Source organism: Populus alba, chromosome 6 (assembly GCF_005239225.2).
Source record: "Populus alba chromosome 6, ASM523922v2, whole genome shotgun sequence".
NCBI lineage: Eukaryota > Viridiplantae > Streptophyta > Magnoliopsida > Malpighiales > Salicaceae > Populus > Populus alba.
In genome coordinates, this window is record NC_133289.1 from 25,118,364 (window position 1) to 25,129,937 (window position 11,574).

An 11,574-nucleotide genomic window follows, 5' to 3' on the forward strand; every position below is an offset into this window, starting at 1 on the left:
ACAATTCTCTCATCTGAAAGTAGCATATGAGGGTAACTCATCTACGAGGAAAAAGGAGCATCAGAGTTTGTACTGGTCATGAAAAAGAAGAAGAAATCGGATAAATAATGGCGCATATAGAAGTTACCAATACAGCAATCCTAGCAATGGGCCTCAGAAAATCGAGCCCAGGGAAATATAATACTAAACTGTCACAATCTTCTAGTGAAAACTGGACTTAAGTTGCTTAGATTTTGGGTCTATACAGACATTCTGTATTCTAAAAGCTAGCTTAAAGCTGGTAAACACAAATTGAGGAACAACACGCAGGAACAGAACTTGAAGTTTGAAATAGAAGCTGTAAATATTTAGCGAGGAATAGAAAGATAGCACAGCACACAACTACCTCAATAATTTCTGCTCAAATTTTTCAAGGAAATGCAACTTGGTCAAATATAATTGCTTAATTAAAGAAGAAAATAATTGCTTGAAGCATACCTTCTGCCATAACATGCACAGCTGCACCAGTGTTTTCCTGTATTGATTTGATTATGGATCCTTGCTTCCCAATTAGGTTTATTGCCTGTGAAGATGCAACCAGTAACCTTATGGAACAAAATGCAGAGCCAGCAGCAGCAGCAGCTGAACCGGTGTTGTCACCCTCACCAGGTGATAGACCACTCACACGCTTGAACACTCTCATTACAGCATCCATTGCAGGAGATTGTGGAGCTTCTGGCTCTTCTTTACCAGAAATCAGAACCTGAAAAGAAACATCTACATCAATCACAGAAGTTCCATCAGGGAGCAGAATTGTGACACAATACAAAGAAAATTACAACATAAATAATTCATACTGTTCAACTCATAATGGCTATTTACAAATAGATCAGAGCTTTTCCATCTTATTTCATTCACCAACGGTAGAAGCAGCCCACACCTCCCTTAGGGGCTTTAAATTCAACAAGCAAACACAATGAAGGCTAAGTTCAGCTTCTTATAGCATGCAAACAGAACCCACGATGGAGTTTCTATTTGGGTTGGATTGAACTTCCAAATGGTGTCCATCCATGCTCATGAACATGGGCCATATATTTAATGATTCATATACACTTTTCTATTTCATGACTCTGTTTTTTTACACTAACTCATTTACATTGAAAAAAATCACTCAAAATAACACCAAGCTCAACCCTTGTTAATATAATCTAACTAAGTCCTTTTTTTTTTTGAAAACTCAAAGCCACTAAAAGAGATGTGTTCAACTTCATCTCAAATTCAACAGAATGAATTCCAAAATCTGAACACAACATTCCAAATCTTAACTCAGTTCTAAAAGTTAATTCAACTGCTCTTAGGGTTTGCCTTCTAAGATGAAAGCTACGAGCTTTTCAATCCTATATGCATTCATCAACAGTAGAACGAGCCAAGCTTCCCTTCAGGGCCTATTGAATTCAACAAAGTAATCAGCTTTAAGGAGCTTTCATTTTGGCTGCATTAGACTTCCAAATACAGCTCATTCAAGCTCGTAAACATGGGATATGTATCTAACAATTCATAGCAGATTTCCCATAGCATGATTTTGTCATTATAACACCAAAAAATCATAACGGATTTCATTATTTAACTGAAAAAAAATGCTCAAAATAACACCAAGCTCGATTTTTCTTAACATAATCTAACAAAGCTCAATCTTATTTCTTTTAAGCTGCAACAAAACTCAAACTGCCAACAGATACATTGAACTCAACAACCTGTACCCCAAAACACTCCAAATCTTGATCCTTCTCAGTTCAAAAAAAAAAAAAAAGAAGCAAAATCCCATCTTTCACACAAAAGGCACAGCCTTTACCACCCAAACCCCCAAGTTGCAAAAACCCACAAAAGTACAAAGGCTTAAAATTGCAAAAAAAACAAAAAAACAAAACAAAACAAAAAACAAATAAAAAAAAAACAAAGAGTAAACTTTAACTTACAATTCGATCAGAAATACCAGGGGGGCCTTCAAGAATACGAATGCGAGCTCGTGTTTCATCACACATCTTCTTCACCAACTCTCCTCTCCGTCCAATTATACTTCCTACTTTCGATACCGGCACTATTAACCTAAACACATTATCTCCTGGCCATCCCGGCCACCTCTCTGATCCTTTTGGTTGTCCCTGTTGCTGTCCTCCCTCCGTCACTGCATCCATTCCCGTTTCTGCTTGTTTGTTAACGGCGTTTGCTTCTTTTGGATCTGAATTGAGCGTTGTTGTGGCTGTTAAGTCCATTTTGGTGATTGATTGAGAGAATTTGGAATTCAATTAGGGTTTAATCGAAGAAGTTTGGGATCAATTAGGGTTTACGTAATGGTTCTGGGTGTGAGAGAGAAAGAGGGGCAGTGAGTAATTTGTGTCGTTGACAAGAAATCGGGTAATTTTTTTTAAATGGTTATAAAAACCGGTCCGGTTTATAACTCAGCTTGAAACCTAAGTTTATGAGAATTGGTGAAATACATGGTTATAAAAACCAGTCCGGTTTATAACTCGGCCTATTCTATTACCTTCTCTTCTTGTTTTGGTGTTTAACAACCAAACGTATGTTTCAATTTTTTTTGAATTGAGATTTTTAAAATTTATAGGTAGTGCATTTTGTTATTGTTAAATTATTTAAAATATAAGTTTTGTTTTCTTGATTTAACAAAAATTTAACAAATTAATTGCTTAAAATTTAAAATTGAAATCCCAAAGGTACAATAGCTCTAAACAAAAAGATTTTTCATGTTTAATCAATAAATTTCGAACCTCCAAACTATGGGAAAGTTGTTGATTGAATTTTTATGAAAAATCTAAATTAAAAAATTAAATTTGCAAATAATTGTTCAATTGATGTGTTAATCGTTGATTAAACTTTATAAAAAAATTGTTCAAATTCTTAAGCTTAAGATTAGCGATCTATGATATAATGCATTACGTGAATGATAAGATTTTAGATTAGCAATCCACTTAAATATAACGAATAATAAAACAAATAAGTAGAATTAAAAAAAAAAGAGAGAGAGAGAGAGAGAGAAGGCTATCGATCGCATCTTGTGGAAAGGAATGGGAGCATATATGGCTTGCTCATGGTGTTCCAGATTCAGGCAATTTGGTGGTCAACCCTTGAGCCTGTAAGTAACCATCTTCTTGTTTTTGACTTTTTTCTAGGAAAAAAAAAAAAAAAAAACTAGCATGATATGTGCCTCCATCGCTGTCAAGATCTTCGAGGAGCAGCAAAACATGGTGGTGGAGCTGAAGTGAATGAAAATCAGATTGACTGGAGAATTCAAGACAAAGATCAAGACTAGTGATAGAATCCCGAGGAAGACTAAATTTATCATATAAGTACCGTGGCGGGACGGCAAACAATGGTGGCAGCATTCCATGCCCTCCATTGGAGCTCGATGAATAAAGCAATTTTCTTTTATTGATTTTCTTACCATTCAATCCAAATATATTTGAGAAACAACACATTAAGTATTTTTTTAATGACAAATTGATTACTATTTTTTATTTTTGAGAGATATATGATTTCATTAAACACCATAAACTAGTGGAAGGAAAATACTACAAAGCCTGCATTATATCATTTTTTATATGAACTATCGAAAGAAGAAAAGCCCAGACAAAGAAAACAAAACAACAAATTTAGCCTAAGAAACCAACATTAAAATCTACACAAGCTAACTATCACAACAAAATCCAGGGGAGACTTCCAAGAATCTCCAATTCATATCGCTATTGAATCTAGACCTTTGAAAAGAAGCACATTTAGCAACCTGATAGACATATTCTGAATGATGGATCAAAACCAAGCAATAAAATCACTAGATCTTCGCACTCCCTGCTTAGCCATACAATCTGCCATATTATTGCTCTCACGGTACACATGAGCAAAAGTAATTAAGCCAAAAAATCTAGTCAATCTCTGAACTGTGGAGAAGAGCTCTCGGTGCATCCATGGCTTGTTGTGAGGATTATGCATCCAGCTAATTACATTGGCAGAATCAGATTCGATAGTAATATGTTTATGATGAAGGAGACAATTTGAGGCTGAGAGCTCAATAGCTTTGATAACAGCTCTCAGCTCAGCTATATTCGAATCTAGTATCCCTACTGGCAAGGAAAAAATACCAAGAAGATGACCATGGTGGTTTCGTAGGACACCATCTATACTTGAAAGTCCAGGCTTTCCAAGAGAGGATCCATCCACGTTCCACTTGAAGCTGTTAATGATTGGAGGAGACCACATAACAACAGTACTAGTAATCTGAATATTAGACCATCGAATCAGACCTTCCGTCGATCTTAACAGGTCTGAAAAGGAGTAGGGGAAGTCAAGATGAAGTACTTTCAACCATAAGCATAGCCGAGTGATGATAAGAAAGAAGACTGTATTATAGTTCGGTGACTTTTTTTGAAAGATTAGGTCATTTCGAAAAAGCTAAAGGGACCATGCCACTGAGAAAAACAACATCAACCATGCTTTCTTCTAAAATTTACCATGAACCATGAAAGTCCATTGAGAGAATAGGCCTGACAAATTCTTTAGGCAGCACCATAATAATCCCTACCACTTAATGATTTTGGACCAGATGATCCAATGCTTTTGGCAATGTAAAAGTAAATGATCAACTGACTCTTCCTCAACTAAACAAATAGGACAGTTAGAATCTGAGCTGTCTAAAACACCTCTTGTAACCAGCACACCTTGGGTGTTGAGTCTGTTAATAATAGTCATTCAACAAAAGATCTCCACTTTAGGTGGGACTACACCTTTCCAGATCTCAGTAAAAGAGAAGCTAGTGTTAGAATAATGAGTGGGACTTAACAACTGTTGTGATGTCACGGTCGCACAAATTAATTACCCTAGCTTCAAACACAACACACAAGATAGTATAGAGCAAGCAAGGGGTCGATCCCACGAGGAAGATTTAGTTCAGATTTTTATGCTATATGTTATGCAATTTGGGGGGTTGGATGTTATATAGGCTAAAGAAAAATAAAACAGAAAACTATCAAACAAAATTTAATAAAATCAGAAAATTATCAAGAGAACAAACCTTGGTCGCAATCACACATCCACCTATAGAAATCAGAACTGATCCTTGAAACGAAATTCCAGTTTATATTCTGAATTTTTATCTTTTCTTAACGTTGGTTAATTAACGGATCCGCCGTATAACTAACCCTAACCAACAAATAATCACAGTATCCGCACTAATGATTTAATCCAATGGCAGCCTTAAGATCTAGATAAATTCATTATCTTAACAACTAAGTTGTCTGCTTATGTTGCTTTGATCAAATGTTCTCCCTAATATTAATAACGTAGATCCGCTACAATTATTAAACTCAGTTGCTTCACAAGTTCATATATCACAACTCTGGTCTTGATATCAAACTTAGCAATAAATTGTCTATAATAATAACTTAGAGTCCGCTCTAGCAATTAAAATAAACAATCATAGGAAAAATAAGCATAGGAGAACAAACATATTCATCATATAAACTGAAAAGAAAAGGTAAAATAGATCTCACAATTCTTGAAATCCGAAGGTTTTCGTGTCTTTGCAACCAAGAAAATGAGTTTAGCCTTGCATGTTTGTTGAACAACTAATCAAAAAGATGGAAGAATGCATGATTTAGGGTTTCTTAGAGTAGGGGGGCGTTTTTCTCCTCTTGGGTGGCTGCCCCCTTCTCTTCTCTTATTCTTTTTATATGCTAGGAAACCCTAATCTCTATTTTACAAAATAGTCCTCCCTTAAGTAGACAATTTACATTTAAGTAGTTCAATAACTATTTTCCTAAAAAAGAAGAAATAGCTTTGCATGAAATCTTCAAGCTTTGACTTAGAGGAGCTACATTGCTGAAATAAAAACTTGGATGTCGGTTTAGATGCTTCGGAACGTAATCTGGACTCGTTTCTTCACGAAACCTGTTTGCTGGCAGAATTCAGTTGTCATCTTTGAAAAATCATATCTCCCTCATATGAAATCTTTTTTGGCTGACATTTGGAGAGTTTATAGGCCTTTGAGTCAGGAATCCAAAACAATTGAGTTTGCATCAATTGGACTTTTGTAGCTCTAGATATTCAAGTCGGAATGACCGAAGGTCAACATTGGCAGATTGCGAGATTTGACTTTGAAAGCTGCGATTTCCATGCTCTTCCTTATTTTATTGTCTTGCCTTAGATGTCCAAAAAGGTATGGATGTTAGCTTTTTAATGCCACTGGAATCACTTCATTTCGACCTTTAGAGCACACGTTCTGCACAAAACATCGACTGAACGTCAAATCTGCCAATTACCTTCAATTTACTCCTTTTTGCATCTTTCATCCAAAAGTGCCTTCAAAACATAAAACAAAGAATATCAAGGCATTTTATATATAAAACATAGGCAAAACACTAGTTAAATGTGGGTGAAACTATCGAATAATATGGTTGCATCAACAACCCACATAGAGATTTAACAGAGAATCTTCATGATTTTTTGTCCTTTCATATTAGTTTATCCTCTGCCTCGTTGTCTAAGTGCACCGTTGAGAGGATGTCATATAGTTGATCTAACAAGCCAATGTTTCGACCTCTTAAAGGTCTTATTCAGGAGAAAAACCAGATCCATTCAAACCCATCCTATATTCCTATCTTGTCAATGCTGGCATCTTTATCATTACATAAATGGAAAAGATTAGGGAAATGATCTGCTAAACAATAATTGTCAATCCAAGTATCAAGCCAAAACACGATTCTCTTGCTATTTCCAATAAGAACCATAGATTGATGAGACACAATATCCTGTAACCTATTGTCTTTAACGCAATGGTTGATCATACGGGTCCATGTGCTTCCAGCTCCTGGAATAGGAGCTTGTGGCATCAAACTAGAGCAGTTAGTGTTGTGTATGAATTTGATCACTTCCTTCCACAAACTTGTTTCCTCCGAGCCAAACCTCCATAGCCATTTATACAGCAGAGCCTTGTTTTTATCCCTTAAAGATCGAATCCCAAGACCCCCAATCCTTTTCGGAAGAGTAATTATTGCCCAGCTGACATTGCATAATTTCTTACCTTTTCTTTTCCTGACCATAGAAATGATCTGAATTTCTTTTCAATTGTTGTTGCTACCGCTGCAAGCATTGAGAAATAGAGATAAGTAGTAGATGGGTGGGTTACTTAGGAAAAATTTAATTAAACACATTCTACCCCCAATAAATAGGAATCTGCCTTTCCATGAAGCCAACCTGCAGCTGATGTTACGGATAATAGGCTTCCACATCAAAATTCTACTCAAATTTGCACCGATGGGGAGACCAAGATTTATGATGGGAAGTTGTTCATGCTTGCATCTAAGAATCTGCGTTGTGTGGTTACATATATGATCTTCAATACCCACTTCAATAATACTGCTTTTGTAGAAGTTAACTTTCAGCCCCGATATAAGCACAGAAGGATACGATTTACGTTCTGTAAACTAGATAGGGAAGCTTAGTTGAATATAAGGGTGCCATCCGCAAATTGAAGGTGAGATAAGACAAGACTAGTCTTGCCAAAATGTAGTCCTTCAATCAATCCCATACCACAACCACATTGCAGCATATAACTCAATCCTTGGATTGTAATATTAAAGAGAAAAGGAGAGAGAGGATCTCCTTGACGTAATCCTTTTTCCAAGCTGAATTCCTCTGTGGGAGATCCATTGACAAGTGCATACATCTTTTTTGTGGAAATACATTGCATAATCCACCCTCGCCATCTAGTTGCAAAACCCATACTAGCCATGACTTCATTAATGTATTCTCATAGAACATAATCAAATGCTTTATTAAAATCTAATTTGAAGAGATAAGCTTTACCCTTTTTCTTTTTGATGTAAGAAATAGTCTCGCTTGCAATCAATACACTGTCTAGTATTTGCCTCCCTTTGATGAAAGCAGTTTGATTATCTGTAATGACTTCTAGCATAACATGTTTCAGTCTGATTGCCAGTATCTTTGATATAATCTTGTACAAACTTCCTACCAAACTGATAGGTCTAAAATCCGCCAACTTAGCAGCACAATTTATCTTCGGGATAAGGGTAACAAAGGAGCTATTGATGAAGACAAAATTAACACCATCAGGACCTGGTGCCTTATTTCCTTTAAAGTCCCAAACCACAGCTTTGATTTCCTCCATAGAAAACGAGCATTCCAAAGCAGCTAAGGATGAGGGCTGTAGCATTTGAAATTCCAGATGACAACATGAGGGCCCCGGTCTATCATGATGGGAGTATAAGTTACTGAAGAAATTAAAGATAACTATCTTCACATCAGCAGGATTAGACAACATCTTGCCATCAACCTTCAGGGATAAAATCTGATTCCTTTTATGTCTTATTGTTGCAACTAAATGAAAAAAACGAGTGTTTTGTCTCCAAGCTTGCACCACTGAACCCTTAACTTCTGTTTCTAAATAGACTTTTGCATTTTATACAAAGTTCTTAGTTTTGAGGCAATGATATTGCTTCTAGTCAATTCAACAGCTGACAGGTCTCTGTATTTTTTGAGGTGGTCGAGAGGGCCAACTTCTAGTTCCAACTATTTGATTTGGTTAGACATGTTGCCCACAACATCTTTACTCCATTGCTTACATCTCTCTTTTAACAACTTGAAAGCTAGGACCATATTCTTTCCACCAAAATTTGAGACTAAGATTGTATTCTATAAGCTCTGTATCATTTGCCTGAAATCAGACACCAGCCACCAACAGTTCATGAACTGGAATGGTTTTGGGCCCCAATTCGCAGAGTCTAACAAGAGATGCAGAGGTCTATGGTCAGAAGAAAACTTTAGGAGGTCGAATAAAGTAGAGGTTGGAAGAAACTGCAGCCAATCACCTGATATGAAAATTCTATCAATGCGACTCGCCGTGTTAACTCTGGACCAGGTAAACCTTTTCCCATTTAAAGGGACATCAATAAGTTTGCAGCCATCAATGCAGTGCTTGAATCTTGTCATAGAAGCAGATACTTTATAACCACCTTTTTTATCCGAAGGTGACAAAGTTTCATTAAAATCATTTGCAAGACACCATGGTGTGCTAACACTATCTTTGAAAGCAATCAAGCAGTCCTATAATTCCTTCTTTAAGATACCATCAATCGGAGCATAAATAAAGGATACCAGGCAATTCAAATTGTAACGAGTAAAGATACCTTCAACATGCAAGATACGCCCATTCATAGCAACTAAACATCTAGAGACACAAAAAGAAGCTGGATTCCATATGCATAAAATCCACTTAGAAAGGCCTAATGAAGGAACTGCATACCAGTCCCTAGAATGATGACCCCAGACAGAGCTAATAATACAATCATTAATATTTTTCATTTTTGGTCTTAATATACCTAGAACATCAATATGAAATTTCCTACCCAAATTCCTTACACATCTTTTTTTATCTCTGCCCCCTAGTCCACATACATTCTAAACAACAATACTACCCATAAAATGGGTTGAAAGAACCATACCTTCAGACTGGATAAGAAAATTAACTTACGCCTTTTTCCTTCATAGCCAATCTTTCTGCTCTTTGTTTGTGAATCCCTGTAGTGTTTGTGTCATCAGTCGATTATCATCATGCACTTGAAGAATAGCTTTTCCCATTTCCCAACAAGAATTTGCTTCCTCCCAAGAGTTAGACAATAAAGGATCATAAGCTTGGATACCAGGAGTTGAAGAGGATCGATAGAGCAAGCTACTTGCCTCATCGTCACCTGTCAGTTCCTTCCCAGAATAGATAATTGCATTTCTGTTCTTAATTCCATTGTCAGACACTGAATACTCTATAATTACTGTATCAGATTGCTTAGGTCTGTGGTTTTTCAGTTTGCTTGATTTCCTTCTCGAAAGAGAGCGTGTTCTGCATTTGATCCTCTTTGCTCTGTGTTTCTGAGATTTCTTATTTCTTAATTCAAGATTACGAAGCTCAGATGGGTCAGCAATGTGATTTATGAAGTTTGCAAAGGATGGCCCAATGTGTGTTAAGGAAGCCTTTGTTGTTGGGCCTATGATGGGTTGTTTCTACCTTTGCTTTCGGCCCGTTTTCTTAGGCTCTCCACTAGTATAGCCCCTCTGTTGATCCAATTCTTCTCCTTCAGAGAGACAAACAACGTGCTGCCCAACTATAGCCCTACAATCAGCTGCAGCCACCTTGGCATAATCATATCGTATCAGGGCTAAACAATTATCAACTTCATATAAACTCTCCTCGGCTAAAGCTGCTTGTTTACATGGCTTCATGATTTCTGGATAGAGGTACATAGGTGGTATGACATGCTCGGTGAATGCACTGTCAATTAGATTATTGTTGCCCAACGCATTAATGGGATCAAATTCAATTCTACACGTTATCCTGTAGCTCTGTGGGATAATGTTGCCCTCATTGGAGCATCACCTTGATCGTCCTCTTCATCATTAAAGAGCACCGATGTCGTGTAAAGTGAGACATCCATGAAATGCTTGACTGTTGTGAGGGAGGGGATATTTATGTCAAAGTAACCTCAACCTGAATTCCATCAAGTTTGAGTAGCACTTGACCCTGTAAAGGTTCCAGCTTAGTGGTTCTGATAAGAACTATTATACCCGATATAGATCCAAGGCTAACACATGACATGTCATAGCCAATAATGTTTCCCCAACTCTGCAGGAGGACATCAATGCAATTCCTATTCCAACCTTCCATCGGTAGCCTAAATATAGATATCCAAGCAAACATATCATAAGCGCAGATCCTTGCTTCCCATTGTCTAAGGTTACTGAGTAAAGAATACAATATAGACCTTGCATTATGTTGTTCCTTCAGTGAAGCTAATTGGTCCTCGAAAGTAACGATCACCTGGCTAGCTCCTAGGAATCTAAAGCTCATAGCTTTCTCAATTGATTTTAATACCATTTCCTTCATGGTTGCTATATCAGCATTTGGTAAGATCTTTCCCACTAAGCTCCTACATAGCCATTCCTTATCCTTATCTGTGGAGTTGTATTGTATCAATCTCCTCTCATCACAGACCACTTGAGGCTTTGTGGATATGAGTACCTTAACAAAAGATCTGGTATATTTGACAGAAGCTCGGGTTTATGAGGTGGAGCAGGTTTGGGTAGGGTTTTTGATGGTATCAGAGCAGGTTTGGGTAGGGCAGGATTAAAGGGACAATGTTTGGTTGGGTTTATTCTTAGCTTGTAAGTGTCAAACCAAAGGTTGCTGTCGTGATCATAAAGGTCATTAACAAACATGGGAGATAGTATGTCCACAAATCCAAAGCGTCGACTGAGAGCAGTTTTTCTCTTTGAGAGAAACAACTTGGTAACCCATCCAAACTTAAGGAAAGTCTTTTTCAAATCTTGATAATCAACCTGGGAAGGAAAATCTCTCAAAAAAACAACATAATAGGTTGCGAGATAGGAGGGGCAATGTCATGAGTTGACAAGCCAAGGTTTTTGGTGCTGATGCAGAGGGTATGATAGGGGTAGAAGCAAAGTTTCGAGCAAAGGTAACAGGGCAATTTGGATATTTAGGAGATGGTAAGGTTGTTG

General features: G+C 37.1%; 1 protein-coding gene across 1 annotated transcript; it reads right to left on the reverse strand.

The window, feature by feature from the left end:
• Nucleotides 1-9: 9 nt before the first annotated feature.
• On the reverse strand, nt 10-2,409 carry LOC118055735 (RNA-binding KH domain-containing protein PEPPER). The gene is made up of 3 exons (XM_035067709.2): nt 1,956-2,409; nt 478-742; nt 10-41 (listed from the first exon to the last, which is right to left on the reverse strand). The coding sequence occupies exons 1-3, from the start codon at nt 2,250-2,252 to the stop codon at nt 10-12; spliced, it is 594 nt and encodes a 197-aa protein (XP_034923600.2). The 5' UTR covers nt 2,253-2,409.
• Between the last annotated feature and the right edge of the window lie 9,165 nt (nt 2,410-11,574).